Source organism: Phascolarctos cinereus, unplaced genomic scaffold, assembly GCF_003287225.1.
Source record: "Phascolarctos cinereus isolate Bilbo 61053 unplaced genomic scaffold, phaCin_HiC Scaffold_4;HRSCAF=312, whole genome shotgun sequence".
Classification (NCBI taxonomy): Eukaryota; Metazoa; Chordata; class Mammalia; order Diprotodontia; family Phascolarctidae; genus Phascolarctos; species Phascolarctos cinereus.
In genome coordinates, this window is record NW_027555847.1 from 440,300,928 (window position 1) to 440,326,486 (window position 25,559).

Below are 25,559 nucleotides of genomic sequence, written 5' to 3' on the forward strand. Positions count from 1 at the left end.
TAAATTTTTATTGACCCCCAGAAAGTGGTATTTGACAGTTCTTCACTAGTTTCCCCTTCTCTTTCACCATGTGTACATCTTCCCTCTGCCCTCATGATCATTTCTGTGCTCACATATACACATCTATTTCTCTATATACTTTTGTGTTCCTGGTAGCCTGAGGCAAAATCAGGACGCAAGCAGAGTTCACTGCTCCCAAACTCCCCATTCTGTGGCATCCCTACTGGTGCCCTCAGGCACCTGGTACCCTTCTGACCCTTTGTTCCATTCTTCAATCAAAAGCTCTTCTCAGAGCCTTCTTTCATACTCTCATCTAAACAATTGATAAAAGCTAAAATGGAAGGCTATTTACATTTTAACAATATGACATGTACTTTTCAAGAGGAATCTCTGTTGGTAGAATTTTAAGCTGGCAGAAGATGGGGCTGGAAGAGACCCAGGTCTTTCTCCTGCCCCTAAAGTCACACTCTGTGTTTTTCACCCACTTGGCCTACCCCTGGAAATACAGCTATATTTGCATGAATTGCAATACCCTAGGATTCTTCCTAATGAAAACCCATGTTTCATTTCTGCCTGCCTTATCTGTTCATTCCCTTTTCATGCAGAAGTCAGTACCTCTCCCCCTACCTCTCAGAGTCAGTTTGGTCCATAATGGATTTGGAATCAAATGACCTGGTTTTAAATCCCAGTTCTACCATTTAGTAACTCTGGTGACTTTGGACAAGTCACTCAACTCCCCTAGATCTGAGTTTCTTCATCCATAAACTGAGGGAGGAAGGTTGGATTTAAGAAACTTTACAACTTCAAATCTGTGATAGTATAGTATAACGTAGTAAGCCTGTTCAGTCCTGGAACTGCTTTGAAATATTGGTGCTAATTGGCTGGTGTGTTTTTATGACATTCAAATGAATTGTTTCGGGCTCTGAGAGTTGCCTTAATATCCTTTTGGGAATAGAGATGACAAAGAAGAATCAGCTAGCATGGGTTATTTCCTGAGGGCCTGCTTTTACTGTGATGGGGTGTAAGTATATTTGAAAAGTTTTTTACTTGTGTTTTTTAAGCAAAGCACGGACATAAAAGGAGGAGAAAGGTAAAAGTTTGGGATCAGCTGTTATTTTTTAAAATGCTTTTTAGTGGGATGGACATCAAATTAATGACACCCTTTCCTAATTCTCCATTTGTCATCGCATCCTCAATCCACTTAACTGTATAGCCTACATGTACTTATCTGTTACCATGTTATATTCCCTCACTAAAGTGTAAGCTCCATGAGGTCTTACATTTGTATTTGTATCCCCGGGGCCCAACACAGTACCTGGCACACAGTAGGTGTTTAATAAGAGCTTACTGATAGATGATTAACGTTGAGGATCTCTAAATATGGGTATCTCTGAATAGTCTGAGCATGGCCCTAATATCAAGAGAATGATTTTTAATTTCTAACCTTTCAGTAAGGAAATTTGGAGAAAAGTTCAGGGAAAAGGACTAAGCTTAGATTTCCAGGGTTAGTACTTTTTTTTTAAAAAACCTTAAATCATCCAAATTATCCTCTATAATTCTTCAAGATTCTAAGAACATAAACAAAACTGTAATTAATTAAATGTTTATTGTCTATCATATAATTTTATGTGGTATTAATTTCGTAATACATATTTTAGGTCAAATTTATTATGCAATAAAATATCTTTAATTTTTTTTTCACATCCAGGGCCCATTTACTTATTTTGTGCACATACCCATTTTAATAGGACTTGGATCATAATTTTACTACTATGAATGATTATAGAGCCTTATAATTGTATTTTTACTTTTTTTTTCTTTTTACGTTATTGGCTATATCTATGATTTATTTGATGAGGACTGTTTGGCCAGGTACACAAATCACAATTGCAGTGTTGTCCTATAGGAAAATTTATTTCTGCTTTACAAAGGTCCACTTTATGATATAGTTTCCCAGGAAAGCATTGAATATGGTAGAAAGTTCTAGGTGTGGTTGGAGAAGAGGAAAAGATAAGAAAAAGGAAAGAAAAAAAAACGTAGCATTTATTAAAGTCCTAATGTGTGTTAGTCATGATGCTTTACAAATATTATCTCATTTAATACTCCAAACAATCCTGGGAGGTAGGGGCTATTATTATCTCCATTTTATAGTTGAGGAAACTGAGGCAGAAAGAGGTTAAGGGACTTGCCCAGAGTCACATATCTAGTAAGTGTCTGAGGCTGGATTTGAACTTGGTCCTTCCTGACTCCAGGACTCGACTTGCCCCCTAGTTGTTTCTAGGTGGAAGGGAGAGTAAAACAAGTAGGAACTTCATTTATTGCTTCTTAATCCCTTATTATTTACTTGTTTGTTTATTTACATTTCAAGTTCATTCAGGGTGGAAAAATAAAATTTTATTTTGAAGCTCCTTGATGCTAGCATGCAAAACACTGGAAATGTTTTTGAATAATAATAATACTGTTAGGTTGTCTCAACAGAGTCAGACCAACCTAACCTGTTAACTAAAAGCTTTGTGTTCAATTCAATTCAACAAGTATTTTTGAATATTACATTCAAGGCACTGGGCATGCAAAGGCAGAATGAAAAATAGTCCCCTGTCCTCAAGAAGCTTACATTCTTTGGAGACGCAAGCACACAGAGAAGTAAATATAAAATTATTTGTAGTTTGTGGTGAAATTACACAGTTACAATGAAGGATAATCCCCAATTTCAGTTTAACTGAGATCCAAGAATATGATATCCAAGGAGACATGATGGTCTTTACATATGTTGTTATATTTGTCTTTATTACGTCTTATTAAATTATACATTTAGAACTGGAAAGGGGCTTAAAGGTCATTAAGTCCAACCCTCTCATTTTACTAATGAAGAAAGGGGCCAGACAGGTTGTGAACTTAGCAGGGTCACAGAGTTAGTAAGTCTACTCATGAGGCAGTGTTTGAACCTAGATCTTCCTCCCTCCTAGTCCAAAGCTCTCTCTTCACTACATCATTCTGCCTCTGTAGAAACTGTCCTCAAAATATCAACCCCCAAATTGAGGGGGATTTTCTCATTTATTTTTTAAATGTGGCCAAAAACCTACTTTTACATATTTTAAGAAAACTTCTCTTGCTAAAAATCTCATATCTTTGTTTTTTGGCAAGGTTACTTTTTTTCCTCCTAAGTTCTAATATTCTTTCTGTTAGGAGAGATTAGCAAAAACTCCCTCCTATTAAATAATAGATCAGTGGAGCCAAGAGACCTGAACTTAATTCCTGCTTTTACTAGTGACTAATAGCATTACCTGAAGCAAATCAATATTTCACTCTGTGAAATGGACAAGGGGAAGTTTGCAATGAAGTTATAATGGGTTGAGATTCATGGAATAAAAAAATGCTAGGTAAAGGGAAAGTGGAATTTGCTTTGAAATTGCGAATTTAAAAACAAAATCAGCTTTCTCAGAATCACAGAATCTTAGAGTTGGAAGAAAGTAGAGGCCATGTAGTGAAGCCTGGATCTAAACAAGCACCTAATCTGCAACATTGCCAGCATGTGGTCATCTAGCCTGTGACTGAAGACCTCTGCTAAGGGGAAACCTAGTGCTTCCCCAGGCAGCTCTTTCCACTTTGGGGCAACTCTAATATTTAGGAAGTTTATCTTTACCTAAGCCTAAATCTTCTCTGTTAACTTCTGCCATTGCTCTTCGATTGCCACGGGGGGCTGAGCTGGCAGCCAGGTGACACAGTGGATAGAACACCGGGCTTAGAGTTAGGAACTCATCTTGCTGAGTTCAAATCTGGCCTCAGACACTTACTAGTTGTGTGACCCTGGGCAAGTCATTTGGCTATTTTCCTCAGTTCCTCTTCTGTAAAATGCGCTGGAGAAGGAAATGGCAAATTCCTTTAGTATCTTTGCCAAGAAAACCCTAAATGGGGTTCTAGAGTCAGATGTGACTGAAAAATGACTCAACAACAACAGGGACTGAGCAGAACAAATCTAGGCTGTCTCCTATGTGATAGCCTATCAGATACTTGAAGATAATTATCAAGTGTTCCCTCAAGATCTCAGGTTTCTTCATCTAATTATCACCAGCCTTCCAACTTGGCATTAATGACAACTCATTGGGTCTGGCCATAGAGCCAATTCCAAGTCCATATAACTTGACTATCTTCTTGCCTAAAGGCCAGCAAGCTACAGCCTTTAGGCCACATCCAGCCCCCCACCTCTTTTTGTATGGCCTTTGAGCTAAGAATAGGGTTTTTTTTAATATTTTTAAATTTAAAATGTTTTATTTGCAGCTAGCCCATACTTCTCTATCCTTTCCCCAAGAATAACATGAGACTGTCAAATTTGTTTGCTGAAGTTCTAGCTAAAGCATAGCATTCACCTGAATGCTCTGTTGTTCAGTTGTTTTTCAGCTGTGCTCTACTCTTCATGACCCCATTTGGGGTTTTCTTGGCAAAGATGCTGGATGGTTTGCCGTTTCCTTCTCCAGCGCATTTTACGGATGAGGAAACTGAGGCAAACAGGGTTAAGTGACTTGCCCAGGGTCACACAGCTATGAAGTGTCTGAAGCCAGATTTGATCTCACAAAGATGGGTCTTCCTCATTCCAGACCAGGTGCTCTATCCACTGCACCACCCTTGACCCATTCTTTTTTTTTTAAATTTTTAGGCAATTGGGGTTAAGTGATTTGCCCAGGGTCACACAGTTAGTAAATGTCAAGTGTTTGGTCTGGGGTCAGATTTGAACTCAGGTCCTCCTGACTTCAGGGCTGGTGCTCTATCCACTGTGCCACCTAGCTGGCCCCAGGGGCCTGTTTTTCATTTTGTCTTTATGTTCCCCACCCCTGTTTGCCTTGAATACAGCAGGTACTTAATTGTTGAATGACCGATTACATTTCTGGTGGTGAGCTTCCAAACTAAGATTAAAAAAATAAAAGGGGCAGGGGAGCAGTACCCAAATAAAACAGCAACATTTTTAATTTCCAGAAGTTTTACAGTGTTCTTTCTGCAGTCTCCTAGTGCTTGACACCACAAAACGGCTCTGGATAGATAGTGCGGATGAGGAAGCTGACACGTTGGCTAAATTAATTTTTGCCTGACAAGGAGAAAGGACAGAGCAGATGGATTTTTGAGGCAGTACAGCTCTTTCCACAATTACTTCTACATGAATAGACCCAGTTTTTTTTTCTGGCTGTGCAAAACACCATTTTCGCATGACTACTTTCTTTAATTGTTATAATTCATGTTCTATAAAATGTGATGAAAGGCGAGAGAGTTAGGAGGGGAGGGGAGCAATAATAGAGCTTGATCTCATCGGATTTCCTGAAAGCCAATTTTGGGACTCTCAGTGAGGTGGCCTACATTTGGACTCCTGACCAGTCAGTGGAGACCTAGAGTAAATGTTTTTCTGGCAGTTATTTTTAGATATTTTTTATCAAACAAGTGTGTTTCTTTTATGGCAGCCATCTCTTTTGGAATGAATCCTTTAAATAGCTCCTGCTGTTAAAGTTAATTCTCGTTTTCTCCTTTTTCTTTTATTTAACTCTCAAATGAAGGATTCCTGTTTCAAAACTAGATAATGATCTTTTACAGTATTTTAAGGAGCTTTCCACCAAGGCAGGGTGCAACCCCTTTTATAACTTAGAAGGTGGTCTTTGAGAGTTTCTATGACTAGTAAATTAATTAACCTGTGGTCATTTGGTGATGAACTTAACTCAGCTTAGCCAGGCTGATCCTTGGACAGGAGGGGATGCACCCCTGGGCTTGTGCTCCATGTTTTTCAGCTTGGTAATCCACCAGAGCCGGTGTATTGCCTTCAGGAACCCAAGATCACCTCCATGCCAAATCAAACATCAGGGTAAGAATTTAGGGGATGAGATGATGATGATGATGATAATAATATATTGGATGACCATGAAATTATAATTATTTGAAGGACTGTGAATCATTTTCTCTTAGAAAATAGAACAAAAAAATTTTACAGGAAAATTGGACACTTAATAACGTGTGCCCTGAAAATTGTTATTGAATCAGACCTCAAAATATTGTCATTGTTAATGTGAACAACAATCCCTTTTGGTGATTTTCCCTAAAGTAAAATTTGGGAGAATTCACACAGTGCCATCTAGTGAGTAGTTAGTTATTCAGTGACCCTGGTGTCTATATAAGGCCAATAAATCACTTGCCCTCAAGTATGGCTATTTGTAAGTCAAGAGGAATTTTCTGTGTCAAATGTGTAGACTTTACTCGTAGGTCCTATGATTCCATTGGGGTGAATAATCATTCCACCTATCCAGATTGCAGCCCCTCTATCAGCAAATAGTCTATGTGAGCTGCTGAATTTGGGGGAAAAAAATCATTTTATGGTGATAAGCTTTTCCCAATTGAAGTAACCCTGGCTTCAGATGTCACACACACACACACACACACACACACACACACACACACAGCCTCATACTACAAACTGGATTCTCCAGTTTGATAGGTCTTGCAAAGGCTGGAACTTTCAAATTCCTCTATAACACAGAAGGTCATTTCCATACCCCAGTGAGGCATCAGAGTCAGATGTTAGTGGAAGAACAAGTGTTCATGGCTCCTGAGTAACATTACCAGACCGTAGTGCAGTATAACCAACACCGAACTGGAGGTGAGAAGACCCAAACCAAGGGATCCAAATCTCTACTCTGCCTTTCTTTGAACCAGGTGACCTCTGAAAACTCTTCCAATAAAAAATCTGTTATAAGGGTTTGCAAAGCATGGAAAAGGCATCGTCCTGGATGTCAGTAAGGGTTTATTATATAACTCCAATAAAGACTGTTAAACTTATTTGCCTTGTTTTCTTCTCTAATATAGTAACCTATAATTGTCACCCACTGTTGCCTACTAGTTAGTTGACAATCTGTTTCTTAGCTTCCCTGTTTCAGATTGATGAAAAACTGATAAATTTTGTTGATGGATGTCAAGGCTTCTATATACCCTAATGAATATAGTATCTAGATAGTATTTCAGAATATATGAAAAATTGTTTTGCATACCTACTGCCAATTTTTTCTTTGCCCTACTGTTTCCTGCACTAAAATGGCTCGTTTGTTACAGTTTGGCCTAGCGCTAATTAATCAGTGTAGTAATATGACTGGGAATGGGATCATCTTTGCCTTAACACACACACACACACACAGAATTCTTCTCAATTAACCAAAATGTATTAAAGATTTCTATAAAGAGGAAAATTATATGAATTTGTATGTTAAATAGGAAGTGAGATTCTCTTTTTAAGTTCATGGTAGAACCTTAAGCTAGCCTAAATAATGTGTGTGTGTGTGTATGTGTATTTTGAGCACCTTAAAATAAGGTCAACATGAGAAGGTGATAGTAGTACTGTTTTCCATAGCTCTGACAAATTATTTCACATACTTTATGCAATACAGTAAGTTAGTTGGATACAAAACATTTTTGAAAAGGGCATAAGCTCTGCCATATATTGAATAAATAAAACTAAGACTTCCATAGATCTTAGAATCATAGAGTTAGAAGCAGAAGGGATCTTAAAGGTTATCTAATCCAACTCTCTCATTTTTTAGATAGGAAACCGAGGCTCAGAGAAATTGTTACTTTTCATATGAGAAATAGTCTATGGTCTACTTCTAGTAGAAAATGGACTTTGTTGATTTTAGAATCATGGATTAGCAGAGTGTAGGGTATTTAATTTAACCCCTATCCAAGTCAGGAATCTCGCTTCCAACATTTCCAATAAATGACCCTTCTAGTGTCCCCAGTTAAAAGATCCTTACTGGTAAATAACTCTTGACGTTGCAAGGCTGCTTTTTCTATGTATTGACTATTAAAATCCCTTCTCCACATGACCGCCTTTCAGACTTCCTTATCCTCTCTAAGACTTTTCTTCTACAAGGTAACATTCCCAGTTCCTTAGCTTCTCTGTGATATGGCTCTAAATTTAAAAAAAAATTCATGCACAGGCAGTTCTAAATTATCTCCAGTTCCTTTTAAATCTGTTCATTTAAAACGTTAAGTCCCTATAAAGACCCTGTCCCTCATTTTAAATTCCAAATTTCCACATAAATGAAAATCAAATATGGCTTTATGCCACTCTTCCTTTTATACCAAACTTCACAGGAGACTTAAAACAATGCTCTATTTCTAGCCCTTGTGCTACAAGGTAATAGTAATTCAATTCAACAAGTGTTTATTAAATGCTTACTATATGCTAGCTACTATGTTAGAGGTTGGGGATAAAGAGACAAAGATAAAAACAATACCTGCCCTCAAAGAACTTTGATTCTACTGGATAAAAACACCGTCCATGTAGATAAATAAATGCAAAGTAATTTCAGGTGTGGAAGTGCTAGTGACCTTACTTTAGAACTATCAATTTGGCATCTATGTGGATGACAGATTGGAAAGGGGGAAAAATGGAGATTGGGAGACCAATCCAGGCAAGAGAGGATTAGGACCTAAAAGAGGGCAGTGACCATGTGAATGGAGAGAAGGAGATGGGGACAAGACACACATATCTTACGAGTGTTATTTACCTTTCGTTTGCTATATTTTTAAAGATATGTCTGTACTTAAATAGGTGTTCATAAATCTTAAGAGTAGGAAGGGGCCTTAGAGGTCATCTAATCCAATCTTTTTACTTACTTTGCACACAATAATTTGGATCAATTCAAATGTGCCAAAGTAAAATATTTTAGATTCCTAGAATCTTCTGTAACTGTTGTGAAAGCATATTCATTCATTTCTGCTGGATACTGAGTTATCCTGCTGGCTCCTGTGTATTCAGACTCTTTGCAATCCCTTCTTCCAGCATCGCAAACCATGATCCCTTCCTGGACATGACATGATGTGGTCATACTCAGAGTCACAGAAAGGTCTGAACATATAAGTTGTAAGAGAAAAGGAATAACCACTATCTTTCCCCCAGTCTTACAACCCTTTTTATTTTATTCCCTTCTCTGTTCTTTTTTTTTTTAATCCTTCCCAGTCCAACCCCACAGACCCTTACTGGATGCCTGCTATGTGTGAGGGATGATGCCAGGTGCTGGGATGTAAAGACAAAAACAAAAGTCTGTGTCCTCAAGGAGGTTGTATAACAATTGAATGTAAGCTCCTTGAGGGCAAAGACTTTTGTGTTTGTGTTTATATTCCAGCACCTGGCACAGTGCCTGAAACATAGTAAGTACTTAATAAATGCTTGTGGAATGGAAAAATTATTTCACCAGGGATTAGTTGTCAAAGGATTGGAGCACAGCTATTGAATGACCACACTTTCTTCTTTTATGGCTTCTGAGTCTTCTATGCCCCTGTGACTGAATTGATCATCTGGCTTTTTTCTCTTGGGTCAAAAATAAGTAATCATGTGGGGACACTCCCTAGTACCTCCTGGATTTATTCACTTAGAGCATTTTGCATTCCCAGAGGTGGTTAGAGGAAAGAACTTATATCCCCTAAGTTTGCCTCTGGCTTTCAAGACCTCATTGGCAAACAGACATATTTCTTTGCTTCCTCCCTTCAGCCAGTCCCATTAAGATGACAAATTCAGTTCTTAGATAGGAAATATTTGGCGTTAATTAAGGGGCTTGATAGGAAGCATCCATCATGAGATTGCCTCTGCAGCCTGCCAGAGGAATGGCAAGCCACCGCCACAAGATTCAGCTTGGAAATATTCCCCTCACAAGACAGGATTCTCACTGAGAAAATATTAATCATGTCTATGCCTGTTTTTTTTCTTCCTCTCCATCCTAGGAAATGTGACTGGAAACAGTAACTCTACATTTATTTCAAGTGGGCAAGTAATGAATTTCAAGGGAGATATCATTGTAGTCTACGTTAGTCAAAACTCCCAGGAGGGCCCCACCATCCCAGGAACTGTGGGGGAAAATGTTGGCAGCCCAGTGCAAGAGGAGAACACAAACCGCTGTGACACTTTTGCAGGGAATGATCTCAATTTCAAAGAGAAATGTGCTGAGAGCTCCCTGGGGAACTCTTCTGAGGATAAAGCGCAGAACTGCTTGAGAGAACATACTGGAAGATCAGAGCCAAGGATTCAAGAGGAAACCCAACATGGCCCTGATAAAGAGACCGACCAGAGCACAGCCTCTCAACCTGTGCAGGAGGAAGGAAGACCCAAATCCCGTTCCCTGAAAGCTTGGCAGTGATGGGAAGTTAATACTGCTTCTGTCTCTTCCCAAAGGGTGTCAGAACTCAAAGAGCACCAGTCCAGGAGTCAGGAGACTGGGGATCTAGTCTCAGATCTGCTACCAGGTCATGTGACCTCAGACAGGAATTTCCCTTTTCTGGGTCTCATTTGCTTCATCTGTAGAGTGAGGGGTTCATACTAGATGCCTTGTAAAGTCTCATTCCTCTCCAAAGGTTCAGTGATTCTAGTCATTCTCCCTGTTTATTCTCAGTCATGCACATGCCCATACATATAATGTAATAAGCATAGATCAGGGGTGTCAAATTCAAATCTACAAATGGACCAGTTTTCATCTTTGGAAAATACTAGTGCATGGCACAGATGATAAATCTCAAGTAGGGTCAAAATTAGGAGTCTGGGGGATGGACAATAGGTGGGAGTTGATCCTTCTGTGACCCACCTGTTTATGGGTCATCACCTGTAAATCCTTCTATAATTTGATAGTTTGCTGTTTGGCTCATTACTAATCTGTATCCTCTGTGTCCTTTTGATCTTTTCCCTTTTATTATGATATCTGTGGCACTCTTTCTACCTTGCTCTTCACAGATAGGGTTAATTTTGAAAGCCCTATTTTTGTATTTCTGGTAACTGTACCTGTGCCTATTGAATTTACAGTTCCCGTGATGGTTAATGCCATCAGCACATGCTGCTCCTTCATTCACATTTGTCCCCATGCTCGGCTGCCTGTATTTCCCTTTTGTTGTCTTACCTGTCATTTCTCCTGTTGTATCCCTTTGATTCCATCTTGGTGACCACGTGGCCTTCTTCTGGGTGTACATTTGTACACTTTCTGTCTCAACTATTCTCGATGTTTTTCGCTTTTTTATTGACCACTTCTCAACAATTCTAAGTGGTGCCTTCTTCCTGCTTTAATTTTCTCTCTTTTGTATAGACAAGACATCTTCATGTTTTGGAAATAGCCTTTTGAGGGGTCTGTCTTGGAAGGCAGAGTGGTTTAGTAGAAAAATCACTTTCTGTAAAATTAGCGGGCCTAGGTTCAAATCCCCACTTGTGTGAGCCTGGGCAAGCTACTTAACCTTCATGGCCTCAGTTTCTTAATCTGTAAAACATAAGGGTTAGTAAATGCCTTCTGAGATCCATTAAAGCTCTGGATCTATGATCTTGTGTGTCTTGTCAGTCATAAATTCTTTGGGACCAGAAATATTAAAAAAAAAAAAAAGCTTTAGGAAAACACTGGAAAATTTGAGAACAAAAATTTTCCCCATGTGGACTTTTTCAGTTTTTCCTTTTTTTTTTAAGCAGGAGATAACACAATTTTTTCCTCTGAAACGTTCTGCTCTTCCTCACTCTAAGCCAAGCTTTCCTATCTCTCAATAGAACTAAATATAGGCATTCTAAAATATAATTGAATTGTTGAGTGCCATTTGACACTCTTGTTCTAGATGTTTTTGTTTGTTTTGTTTTATTTTTTAGCAACTAAATGGCAGGGAAAAAAATCCAAGTCACCATGAATTATGGCCCCTAAATGTCTTTTTGGAAAGACACTCAGGGGCCATAAAATGATGAAGATGGGCTAAATGATCTCTTTAAACTTCCTTGTAGCTCTAATACTCTAGGATGCCATGATCCTAGAGTTCTGAGCTAACCAGGTTATTTTTACTGTCACTTTCATTCAATTAGTGTGAACTATAACTCTGTGCCTCTATTTTCTAACTTAAAGGGAGAGACAGAGACATGTATAACACAGTGTCCAGAAAGTTAGCCCTCTAAGGCAGAAAGACTTGAGTTCAAATCCTGCTTCTGACACATTACTGGCTGTGAGATTCTGGGCAAGTCCTTTAACTTCTTAGTGCCCCTGGGAGCTCTCTAAGACCAAAGTTGCAGAGCAACTATTGATCTACATTGGTAGAGGGAATTTCCCCACTGGGAGTTCCCTACACCATTGAAACCACAACTTTCCCCTTCCCTACACCCCTTGGAACCACAAGACCCCCCCCTCCAAAAAAAATGGGTATAATGATACCTGTCAAATTTTTTTTCTACGTAGAACTATCATGAGAATGAGAGGAAAATGTTGGGAAAGTTCTTTGAGATCCTTAATGGAAGGTGCTATAAAATATAGGAGGGAAAAAAGAGGTAGGATTTTCCTTCTTGACTCCTGTTTGTTTTTCATGTTATTGCTAAAAATAAATAAGAAATTAGAAATCAATCATTTGGGAAAGCTAAGTCTATACCTGACACCACTGTATACCACAGAGATGTATACTACTGATGTAAGCAGAATGAGAATAGAAATTGGTGGAAGGTTGTTAACTTAATATTAAACTGATATTTGACCTAAAATGTTGCTCTTTGATAGCTTGGTGAAATGTGAATCTTTACAAGATCATTTCCTAATTTTTTCACGTATAGCATCTCTCTTCCTATTTCTATGATCCTCAGTGGTTTGCTCTTGGTCCTCTCGCCAGAAAAGCTAGATAGAAGACGCTGCTGCGGGAACACCATCACCTCATCTATTTAGTTTACTCCTTTCTTGACTTTACCAGATAACTCCTCAAAGTTCATCCTATGAAATGCTAGAAGGGAAGAAGTTTCTTCTCCACACTTACCTTTGATACCAGGAAATGCAAGATTTTGTGTTCGTTTTTAATCCAAGGGGAAGGTATAAACCGGCCAGATTTCAGGTTCAGAGTAACCCTTCCCCTACTTCACCAGCACACACCTCCCTTGTGCTTTTGCAAAATGAATTCTATGCTAATGCTCCTACAATACATCATTTCATAAAAACAATTATAAAATGAGTTCCTGCCCCCTAACATCCAGAAGGGGGCGCTGTCCAGCCTGTGGTCAGAAGCTGAGAAAGCTGGAGGAAGCTGATAAAGGGGACCAATAATTTATAGACTGGAATCTTAAGGGTTCGGAAGGCTCTTAGAGGGGGAAAATTTCCAGGTCCTCCTGAGTTAGTATGTGGTAGTGTCCCTAACCAATTTTGTTGGAAGCATTGTGAATTCCTGGAACTTAAGTGAAATTATTTATGTAAACATAAAATTTCATTCTAAAGCCAAGTACAAATAATGTTTAGAAATACAAATGATGCTTGGATTCCTTGTGTTCCAAGAGGTTGCAGGACTGCTTGCTGGAGCTTAATCCACTGGGCATGATACCAAAGGGGATGGCTTGAAAAGTCCTTCCCAAGTCTAGAATTCTACAATCTATAATTACTGATCTCTTCCATTTGGACAGATAATCAAAAATTGCCTGTATTTATATAAAATCTAGAAGACTGATAGAATTGTTTTATACTTGGGCAGAGTGAGTGAAGGGGTTTGTCTCTTTTTACAGGAATGGGTTAGAAATTTAGTATTTACCAGATGACTAATTCAGCAAATTAATTTGTTGGCATTTACAATGTTAGGAGAGAGTAATAGCCTTCAACAAATTAATTTGGCCTCAAGAAAGAAATATGATTGTTTTGAGGGGGTTTTTTTGCTACATGAGAAGTTATGATACAATAAGAGACTAAATGCATGATTTCATTCATATGGGGAAATCTCAAATGGGGGGACTTTCTCTATCAATGTAGGTTAGCATCTTTAGAACCTTTTGTGCAAGCTAGGGTCTAAGAGAGTTTCCTACACTGTTGAGAGATTAAGGGACTTGTCCAGTGTCACAAAACTAGTGTGTATCAGAGGTGGGCTTGAAACCTCAATCTTTCTGCCTCTGAGGCGGGCTCTCTGTCCATTACACCATACCTCATCTGCTTAATGTGAAGAAACTCTATACTTAGAATGGATATAATCATGGAATGTTGTCCTAAATTCCAGGGGGAGTGGGAAGGGGAAGGAAAAAAAGTGCAAATAAATCATTGAACAAATTTGGTTTAATTGGCATGGACATTCTATTTTGGTGGTGGAGAAAGAAGGAAACTTTCTAGAAGAGATCCTAAGCAGAGAAAGTAGGGCCAAACTGCTTGAAAGAAACCAGACACTGCAGCAACTGTTTTTTCCTTTAAGCTTTGTATAAACACAAGGACAAGGAAGCAGGGCAATAAAGTTCACTTCATTTTCTTGGTGAATCAGCTTTTAGAATCCTGTTTCTCAGGCTGCTGAGAGGAATAATCAATAAAAAACAGTGTTGAAGTAGTTTGCAAACATAAAGCTTTATCGAGCTGCAAAGTAATGATAATTAGCCTGGGCAAGATGTAGGCAGAACAGTTTTACAACATGGGTAACTGAAACTTAGGGAGTAACTGAAAGTGCCAGTGAAGGCAGAACTAGAATTTGCAATGCATTAGTCTGTATCACAGCCCGAAGCTTAAATTACAACTTTGGTAATAATCCTTTTGTGCTAATATCCTGGGGAGTTGAATGCACCAAGAGTCCAAGGCCCAGGAAATATGTGAGTGTCACATTCTTCAATAAATCAAAAGGTCTCTGGTTTTATTGGTGAGGACATTCAGCCCATCTCTCCACACCCTAATAGTCAATTTCCTGAGATGCTATGGCCAGTAATATTCATTGCCTGGTAAGTGAAGTTTCTAGGGATTGCTTCTTCACATTTAATGAACTTGGTCCCTAACATACAGAATCTGCCACCAGGCCAAAATTCATTCTTTTCATCTTATTAGAACTTGTAAGAGCTTACTTTCTGCTAAGATATGGTCGTTTCATCATTGTACTAATCAATGCCTCTTAATTACCTGTTGACTAAACTGTTTTGTATTCAAGGTTCTTTATAATTTGGCTTCACTGTATCTTTCCAGGTATATCTTACAATCTTCCCTTCCTTCTATTCCAGCTAAATTGGTCTCAATTCCCACTTCCACATCTTTACTTATTCTGAATTACATGTTATACTTGGAATCAAGTAAGTAAACATTTATTGACTGCTAGGTACTGGAAAATGAAAGAGTCCCTACTCACAGGGCTTATATTCTAAATGCTCTCCTTTCTCATTTGCTGTTGAATTTCTACTGCCACTGTCTTCCTGCTTCCAACTCATTGTTCCCAGAATTCTCTCTCACATATATATACCTGGTTATACCACCCCTGTGTTCAAAAAGCTTCAGTGATTTCCTTTTACCTCCAACTCCACTTCTTGGCCTTCAAAGGCCTCTACAACCTGATGCTATCCTGCATTTCCATCCTGTTATTATTTCTCTCCATATTCTCCTGCTAAACTTGAGGACTCTTAGTCCCCCAAACCTATCTTGTGCTTTCCTACCTTTTTGCCTTTGCTCAAGCCCTTGACTAGTCTAGAAAGCTTTGTCTTCCCCTCTTTTCAGTCATTTTCAACTCTTCATGACCCCATTTTGGGTTGTCTTGGCAAACCACTGGAGTGGTTTGTCATTTCCTTCTCCAGATCATTTGACAGATGAGGAAACTGAGGCAAATAGGGTTAAGTGACTTGCCCAAGGTCACACAGCTAGTGTCCAAGGCCAGACTTGAGGACTCTAGGCCTTGGCACTCTAACCACTGTGCCACCTAGCTGCCTTTAAAGTCCAACTGCTGGAAGCCTTCCCTGAATAGAGGAGGAGGGGTGTCAGCAAAGACTCAGGGAGTAGTCTAGGGGGTACAGGGATAAGAATACTAGCCTTAGTGTCAAAAGAGTGATTATTTATGGTCATTACTTAAGCTTCTTAAAAATTAGCTTAAACATGCCATATTTGTAGATCCACAGGCTCTCGGGTAGTGGAACAGACTACGCTAGGTATCTTATATTTGTATCCCCAGCATCCTGGACATAGTAAGTGCTTAATAAATATATAGATAGACTACCTTGGAATGGGTGTAAGATGAACACTATAAATCGTTTCTATCCAACTCTGACTTTCTATGGTTTCCTACCCCAGACTACTAGGGGCTTGGTGTCAGAAGACCTAGGTTGAAGTTCCCACTTCAGTGTTAGTTGTGTGACCGTGGGCAAGTCATAGAAATCTCTGAGTTTCTTCATGTGTACCACTTACCAGGGTTATGAGAAATGTACATTTCAAGCCATATATTGCTATATAAATGTGAATTATTGCTATCATTCTCACTCTAACTTGAATTCCTCTTCCCCCAGATGTACTGTTTTCTAAGGGGAAAAAAAAGCAAGAGACATTTTCACAGCAAAACCTACGAGGCTTTTATCCCTATAAGAGCTCCTTTAGTCAATACTTACAATCCACGAGAGCCAGAAAGCTCGATTCTCACACAGTGATGAGACACACTGAAACCATTTCCATAAGTCAAGCATGCCAAACATATAAGCTTATATAAGTTTACCACTTATATAAGAATATATAAGCTTACCAGTAGGCCCATGGAAAATCTTTAGAACCTGATGCTATCTCATAAAAAGCAGCTATAATTTAATGGCTCTGTTTTGTGAGGTCATATTTTGTCCCACTGGTGAGCCTGTTTGATAGCCTGGCCATAAGGAAACCATCCAGACTGAACTTTCAGATAGAATCTGACTACTGCTATTGTCTTCAAGTTTCTTTTCTTCCTCTCTCCCTCCCCCACCTTTTTATGGTCTGTCTCGTGATTACCTTAAATCTTCCTAATTACAGACAGGTCAGAATTTGTGAGCACAACATATTAAGGATCCATCCATACAGACAGGCAGCAGGAAAGCTTGAATTACCAATATTACCCATACATAGAAATGTCCTGGTCTGACTTGTGCCCACTATGAGAACAGGTGCTGCTTGCTCCCCAAGTCAGAACCCCCAAGCTGAGACTCATCTAGACAGAGAGAGGTATAGAGAAATATTTTCCCTTCTGTGGGTGTAAAAAGGTAATAACATTGCTCCAGAGTGCCCATCTTCCTTTCTCTGCCATTTTTCTCCATTTCCCTCCATGGACTCCCCCAATCCCTATCCCATAGAAATGCTGAGGAAGGAAGATATATTCCTGGCTTTAGTTGGAACTCAAAATATGTTTCCCATTAGAAATAATATTCTAAATGGTGATTAGGAGTAGTTCAAATAGTCTGTGAGAATTATACTTCCATCATATTATAGGTTAATAGGCTTTTGTGGACAGAACTCAGACTCAAGCTACTATGTATTAGTAGCTGCTAGCTATGGGAAGATGTGTTCTAAATTTCAAAGAACTGACTTTAAAAATGACTATCTATAGCACAACTTGTTGATAAGTTGGGTCCTTCTTATAATCTTCTCTGAAAGGTTTTCATTCTAAATCTCCTTCAGCTAGTTTATGCTGTGAAACCTCACAAACCCATCTCTCTCACAGAAGGAATCCGGGGGCTGAGGTAGAGCAGGGTGAGCTTTGGTTTCAAATGGGCCAAGAAGTTCAGGCTTTAAAAAATACTTCCTGCTGCCACATGACCTTTCTCAACAGTGACAGCATTGTTCCCTGAGGCTGTGGACACAGGCACTGAGCCCAGGAGAATAGTGTTGCTAGACTGACAGTAGTCATCAAAGCTATTTTAGACTGTTAAAAATGGCAACTGGATAGTGTCAAAAATCACCACTGCATGCTTGCTTTCAAAGTTTCATCTTTAATAAGGCTACTGGAAACTAGAATGTCTTTTTTCTTGAGTTTTCTTCTCTACTGCAGGAAGGAGAAATCAGAACTAAATCAGAGTATCCAAAGAATTGCATTCTAACAGAGAATTTAGACCTGGTTAATGTGTTTGAATGTTTAAATTTTTATCCGTGACCTGGACATATAAATCCCACTGTTCTCCAAGCTCAGAGCCAAATGACTGACTTCAAAGATCATCTGTGCCTACCTGTAAGCACCAACCTGCTGACATGCCAAAGATTTTTGGGCTTACCTGGAATGACTTTCTCCAGCAGCACTTAAATAGTCAACATCTGGAGGATCTGCCCCACAGGGAAAAATAGTACTTTCCTTTTGATGAGCTCCAGAGACAAAGAAAGCATATTCTTCCCAGGTTAATTTACCGTGGAATCAAATCCAGCTGACTCCCAAGATTAGATTAAAATGGAGGAGGGGAAGAGAAGGGAGTTATATATTTCATTGGGAGGCAAGGGGGAAAGTGAGTTTCCTTAGATAGGTTAGCCTATGTTTTACCTTATAGCAGGATTGCTTTTTATAAAAGGAGACCCTTCCTTTGGCTGTCAACAAGTCATGTTTATTAACTATCCAATTATATTATCAAATTAATAAGAGTCGGGGGCAGCTAGGTAGCGCAGTGGATAGAGCACTGGCCCTGAAGTCAGGAGCACCTGAGTTCAAATGTGACCTCAGACCAAACACTTGACACTTACTGGCTGTGTGACCCTGGGCAAGTCACTTAATCCCAATTGCCTAAAAAAAAAAAAAGGAAAAAAAAGAAATTAATAAGAGTCGTTTAGGAATACTAGGTGGTACTCATCATAGCTCAAAGGAGAAAAGCTTTGAAGACTAAACAAATGGACCCACATACACATATAAAGCAAGGGAAAGGAGAAAGAAGAACTTTCTAGAAAATAAAAGTATTTACAAAATTTTGAAAGAATTATCCAAAGTCCCATAAATTATTTGATCGATAAGGTAACCAACACCTGTTCTAATGTGTGCAGGGCTCAATGTAGATGGCCGTGGGGAAGTAGGATCCTCTTACTCAATAGTAGCTGATATTACATGGCACTTTATAAAACATCTTAATAGATATGTGGGTATTTTTATTCCTGTTTTACAAATGAGGAAAAAGAGGTACAGTGAAGTTAATTGGAAGAAAAGCAGCAATAAGACATTTATTAAGTGACTTCTATTTGTCATATGTTGCCAAATATGTTGCAAATATTATCTCACTTGATCCTCACAACCACTCTGAGAGGTAGATGTTATGATTATCCCCATTTTCCAGCTGAGGAAACTGAGGCAGACAAGTTAGGTGACTTGCCCATGGTCACACAGCTAGTAAGTGTCTGAGGCTAGATTTGAACTCAAATCTTCCTGACTCCTGGACCAGTGCTCCATCCACTATACCACATCACTACCTTGACTTAACCAAGGTCAGGGCTGACCAGCCAAACTCATGCCTTCTGTCTTCAAACCTAGTTCTCTTTCCCCAATCCTGCAGCTGTTTCCTGAAAATATCTTCCTCACATTTTCTACCAATTAGGGAACTCTTTGGGCAAATAAATGTCCCTTTTCAAATGCTATTATGACTTAGGATATTTATACCACAACATGAATTACTCTAATCAGACTTTTTTTTTTTTTTGGTGAGGCAATCAGGGTTAAGTGCCTTGCCCACGATCACACAGCTAGTTAAGTGTTAAGTGTCTGAGGCTAGACCTGAACTCCGGTCCTCCTGACTCCAAGGCCAGAGCTGTCTTCACTGTGCCACCTAGCTGCCACTTAATCAGATTTTTTTTTCTATTGCCACCCAGCTGATACCTTACCCACTAAGAGAAAAGGAGTTTTGATAAGGGAGTGGGACTCCAAGGTGGTAGATTTAGAGCCAAAGACACCTTAGGGGCCAAGTAGTTCATCCCCCACATTTTATAGGTGAGGAAATTGAGACCTAGAGGTGACTTGCCTAGGGTTGCACTAGTAGTTAGAGGGAGAGCTAGCTTGAAAGCCAGGTCTTCTCACTTCAAATCCAGAATTTTTTTCACCATACCAAAGAAGGAGGCAAATACCAGGGGAAAGGAAGGTTGGAACTGAATCAGATGCTATTTTCCAGAAAGGATTCAAATTCCATTCACTCCCTCTGTGACCTAGGCCAAGTCACTTAACCATTCAGGTCTCAATTCCCTAGTATGTAAAATGAAGGAATTGGATTACATTAACTCTAAGATCTCTTATAGCTCTGTCAATAACCCTAAAGTTGTGTGAGTAGACCTCTGGGGGAGCAGAGAGGGAGGTAGGAGTATGCTAAGTTAAAGCCTGACCTACTTTCCCCCGGGATCCTAGGGGCAGCCACTAACAATTGCTCCTCTAAAGCTGGGATGATGCTTAGGAGATGAGGATGTGACCCATGCCTTTCACTTTTATATTCCCTAGACTCTGGGTTATTTCAATAGTTATTATTTTTATAATCTTTCCAGCTTTGGTCATCTTATTAGTATGAAAGAGTATTTCCTGCCAAACCTTCATTCCCAGAGTTGCCTGATTAGAACTGAGCTAAAATTCCACAGCATTGCTCTCACCGTGATTTACAGCAGCTCGCTGTGTCTGGAGAACTCGGCACATAGCAGCTCCCGTCAGGCTTCATCAGCTCTGACTTTGCCTTTTCCTGGAGGACTTTCTAAATAGGCTCCAATTGTATTTCTTCTCAGTGCTGGTTATTGTTTCTTTGGGGTGTTGTTACCTTAGGCTTATCTATATTAAATCTCATCTCCATTTCTGTCTCCTGCCGCCATCTCCCTCAGCTTGCCAGATCATTCTGCTGTTTTCATCTTTCTCTTTTGTGTTGTTTCCCAGATTTAGTTTTTGGTCAACCTGTGAATTTAATCAGTGAAAGGGGTTTGCATTTTCCAGGTGAATAGGCTCAACATAGCTCTCAAGATCGATTCCTGGGGGCCAAGACATGGCACTTGCTCCGGGATGGGCTCAAGGTCTCAGCTTTAACTCAATTTAGGGGACATTTTTTAAGCACCTGTTGTGTTCATGGTACTGTGCTTGTTGTTAGAGTTTTTAATGGGGAAGGGGGAGAGGGATTATGATCAATTCTACCTCTACCATAACCATGTTCCTAAATCCTCTTGCTACCTGTTGAGAGTTTGTGTTTAGTTTTGATTTGTGTGTGTGTGTGTGTGGAAAACAACAATGAAAGCACAACCTTAACAGCTACAACTCATGTTTCACAGGCTGAGAATCCCCAGTAATGCCTTGCTTTAGCAGCAAATGAATGATAGTTCAGATATGTGACAAATGTATGTGGTCAAAGTCTGGACAGCACCATGAACCTAGCAAGGGGTTTTGCCTCTACCCTAGAGGTTGGATCCACTATTTCAAGAGATTTTGTTCTATAAAATGAAAACTACTGTAATTTAGAGATTTTTAAACTATAAATGCATATAGGAAAAAATTAGAAATATTTTTCTTTCTTCCAGTGACAAATAGCAGTAAAAAATTGTGCGGTATTTCTATTACATAAATGACTTATAGAAGATATACTCTTTGTTAAGAGTATGTGTTCCAGTGAGTGAGTTCCTCAGGCAGTCCTTTTTCAATTATGTCTGACTGTTCATGACCCCATTTGGGGTTTTCTTGGCAGAGATGCTGGAGTGGCTTGCCATTTCCTTCTCCAGCTTATTTTACAGATGAGAAACTGAGGCAAACAAGGTTAAGTGGTTTGCCCAGGGTCACACAGCTAGTAAGAAGTGTCTGCAGCCAGATTTGAACTCAGAAAAATGAATCTTCCTGACCCTTGGACCTGCACTGTATCCACTGTACCACCTAGCTGCCAAGTGAGCTCTTCACCTGCAATGGAAGTATACCAATGGCTCACCAGGGCATCTCATGTCCCTTTTTTGCCTCAAGGTGGTCTTTAGACAGTCACTGAATTACATTAGGGTTACCTAACCTAGAGGAAAGGTGAATGATGGTGGGCAGGGCAGGAAGAAGGAGAAAGCTAATATAAACTGATAGGCAGTAAGTTAAAGAGAAAGACTATCACAGAGTGAAGGTAGATTGTAGCAACTAATCTTTAAGGCATGGTTGCCCAAGCAGGCACATCTACCAGACCTGAGAACTTGCAAGACTAAACAGTGGCCATCTTCTTGCTCAGCTTCTGGCATTTTATTCCCATATGGAGACCAACTGAATCACAGAATAACAAAGTTGGAAAGTACCTCGGAGGCCATCAAGAATATTGGCTTCCCTCTCCCCAGCCTTCACTGGAAGATCTCTGATAAGGCCCCAGAGCAACCAGATCTGCTAGATTGTAAGCTCCTTGAAGGCAGAGATTGTGTCTTATGTAGTTCTTTCAGGGATAGTTAAGTGCAAAAGTAAGACTTAGTAAATAATTGTTGACAGGCTCTGGCTGTGGAGTCAGAGATAGGTAGATGGATAGATAGATGGATGGTAGGTTATGGATGGATAGACAGTAGGTAGGTGATGAATAGATAGACAGATGATAGGTGATAGAGAGATAGATAGACTGACAGACCAATAGATGCTGGATAGGTGATGGATGGATAGGCAGATGGTAGGCAGATGATGAATAGATAGGCGAAAGATAGACAGATGGTAGACAAGTGATGGATAGATGATAGGTGATGGATAGATAGATGATGGACAGATAGATGATGGATAGATGGATAGCATTGATTGAGCACTTACTATGTGCTAGGCACTATGTTAAGTGATAGGGATACCAATAAAAGCATGTCAGGTGGTGAGCTTTCTGTAGGACATAGGGAAGAATCACATAGGACAGGCAGTCATAGATGGGGTGTGGTCTCTGTTGGTAGAGAGTGCTCCCAAATTAATGAGATCACAGATCCATTTGAGTATTTATTTTATGAGGACAGCATGGCAGAGTAGATGTCTTGGCCACAGACTCAAGAAGACTTGAGTTCAAAGCCCACCTCTTATACATACTCTTTGATCCTAAGCAAGTCCTTAACTTCTCAGTGTTTCTGGAGACTCTTTAAGATGATGATTTGCAGAACAGTTGCCCATCTTCTTTGGGAGGAGTTTCCTTACCAGAAGTTCTCCACACTAAAGAATTTTCAAGTTTTGACCAATACATACATATATCTATGCACATACACATAGATACATACACACACACATATTTCATGGGTTCATTCCCTGAATATTGAATATTATAATTTGTAATGGAGTACTACTTGTTTTATATTTTACAAGTTAAGACTAGAATTCATATATAAATTTTTGTGTCAATGGGTAGAACCCTATCACTTCACTTTAAAAAAAAAAATTAAAGCAGGAAACACCAAATCAGGGGTAAAATGAAGTCATTGGAATAGTTGCTTCTAGGCTTATCAAGGCAGGTTTGAGAATAAGTGCAAAGACAAGGGTAACAGTGGGGGACAATGTGGCCAACCTTGTGGGAATGCTTTCTTCTCATCTCTTCCTAACTACCAATCATTACTCTCCTTGTCCCTTCTCCAGAGAAAACATTTTTTTCCTCTAGCTGGAAGTCAGGACAAGATGTAATAATAACAAGGCTCTGGAAAGGTGGGGGAAATAATATCTTGATTAGCGTAGTCTGTGTTTGCTTTGTGGGGGAGGGCTGGAAGGGAGAGGAGAGGAAAGATTATTTATTTATTTTTAAATAAAGGCAGGCCATCATATTAAAGGCAGAGCTGGGTTTTTGTATTCATTGTTGTCATATGGACAGGGCCAGAGATTCAAGTTTCAGGTTTCCTCTGAAGATGGAAGAGTTTGGGAGTTGGAAGAGACCTTAGAAATCCATATCACTTTACAGATAGGTACAGCAAGACTTAAAGTATGGTTGTGTGTGGTCTAGTCAGTAAAAGGCCACAAAGCCAAAGGCCCTAAATTATAAGCCAAAATAATCCCTCTGATTTACTACATGACCTTGAATGTGTCACTAATACCTTGCCTTAGGCCTTACCTCGTTGAAAAGCAGGTTCAGCATCTGGCCTGAAATTACAGTATAAATAAATTAGTTACGATCTACAGGGAAGTAGGAAATGGAGTGATTGCCTAAAACTCCCCTGTATGAAGAAAAAAAGAATGGAATTTGGTTGATTTTATTCAAAATAATTGATGGTTTCTTTTGGCATTGCTGTGGATAGGCCTAGGTGCTGTCCTGAATATTCATTGGACTTCATCTGATGAGGACTTTGTCCTGGTATTGATTTTCTTTAACGAGATGTGAAATCCCCTTGACCAGATTACCTCCTTTCCAAAGTATGATTACCTTCTTATGGCCTCCAACCACAATGAGGATGATCGGTTCAAATTTAGTTCACATGCTAAGCTTGGTCTTTAAAAGGGAAAGCAGAAAGTTATCTGTGAATAATCTGGGGAATCAGAAGTGAGATTTTGGATTAGAGAAGCCAATCAGACAAATATGAACTCAGTTCCCTAGAAGAAAGCCTCTGCAGTCATACCACCTACCCCTCTAGGGAATTATGCATTCAGAGGGACTTTATGCTTCAAGCAACAAAGGTGCTCCAGGGATGGCAGTGAATGGAGCCTAAGCGTCAAAGAGTTCCTGAGTCAGGCTGATAACTGCAGAAAGACAAACTAGCAGCGGTGGGATGACAAAGTGAAAAAGTAATTCCTAGACCAAGTGGAAGAGTTTCTAAACACAATGGAGGAATTCCTAGACCAAGCAGGATCTGTGCCTGAGGAGCAGAAAGGTACAGAGCCATGTTGGGGAGGACCTTGCCCTTCACTGGTTCTGTGAGTTACATGGACTTTGCAGGTCAGGGGAAGGGGATTAGTGTTCTATCCATCCTGAATGTTTTTCTCATACGGCGGGAGGGTGGAATGCAAGATAAGGGAAGAGCCTCAATGAGTCTGGAAAGTTGTGTAGGTCCCTGGGAGGTAGGGGTCTACTAAGAGAGAAAGAAAATTATATTGACTGTTTACAGGCTCAGGGATGAGTTTTTGTGGGTATTTTGTTGTTGTTGGGTTAAATAAAGCATGTTTATATTCAGTGTATTAGCTTGAAAGTTTGTGTAGGAACCGAAGGCATTTCTGTTCCTTTATTCTAAAGACCTAGACACAAGCCACATTTTGATGTTCCCAAGGGAAACCTTAGTTGCAGACATAAGCCGAAGTGTGGAGACATTCCTAAGGTCCAAACCTGTTCTGTGTTAATGCAGAACTTCAGTCCTCAATCACAGGTTATATAGTATCTTAGTGTAATCGATGCTAAACATACCAGAGAAATGGACTATCCTATTGAGGCGCTTCTCTATGGGGGATGAATGGAAGAAGCTCCTCTTCCATACCACAGGATGAGGAGGTTGTGAGCTGTAGCAGTTGGGGTGAGGGGTGAGGAAGGGAGAGGAGTCAAAATATAGCTCCACCAAAGTACTTTTTTAAGTACAAAAAGTGCCAAGGGACAGTTCTAATTTCATGCTGCACAACCGAGTTACACATTTTACACTTGAAAATAAATAAAATTCCTGAACCTCATGGATGGTCATTTGTGATCCATTGTGTGACTTTCCTCTCTCCAAGGAATTCTGTCATCAGCAAAAATCAGTAAAACTGGAGCAGAGTTGGTCTGGGATAATTGTCCTTAACCTGGGATCCATGGACTCCTAAAGGGTCTATGATTTGGAACAAGAGAAAGAATGACATCTTTGTTTTCATTAGCTTTTCATTTTCTTTGTAATCCTATACATTATATGCACCCAGAAACATTATTTTGAGAAGGAGTCCATGGGCTTCACCTGACTGCCAAAGGGGTCCATGGCACAGAAAACCATTAAGGACCACCCTATTCTAGGATATCTGTCTCACTGGTGAGGCCATTT

At 39.6% G+C, this 25,559-nt stretch overlaps 1 protein-coding gene across 2 annotated transcripts in view; it reads left to right on the plus strand.

Annotated features, from left to right (window-relative positions):
* TNFRSF11A (TNF receptor superfamily member 11a) overlaps positions 1–25,215 on the plus strand; it is a 130,127-nt gene extending 104,912 nt beyond the window's left edge. For both annotated transcript variants that reach the window (XM_020995784.2, XM_020995782.2), the window contains one exon: positions 9,748–25,215. In XM_020995784.2, coding sequence (XP_020851443.1) covers positions 9,748–10,160 — 413 coding nt within the window. In that variant the 3' untranslated portion in view covers positions 10,161–25,215. The remainder of the gene's footprint in view (positions 1–9,747) is intronic.
* The last annotated feature ends 344 nt before the right edge of the window (positions 25,216–25,559 follow it).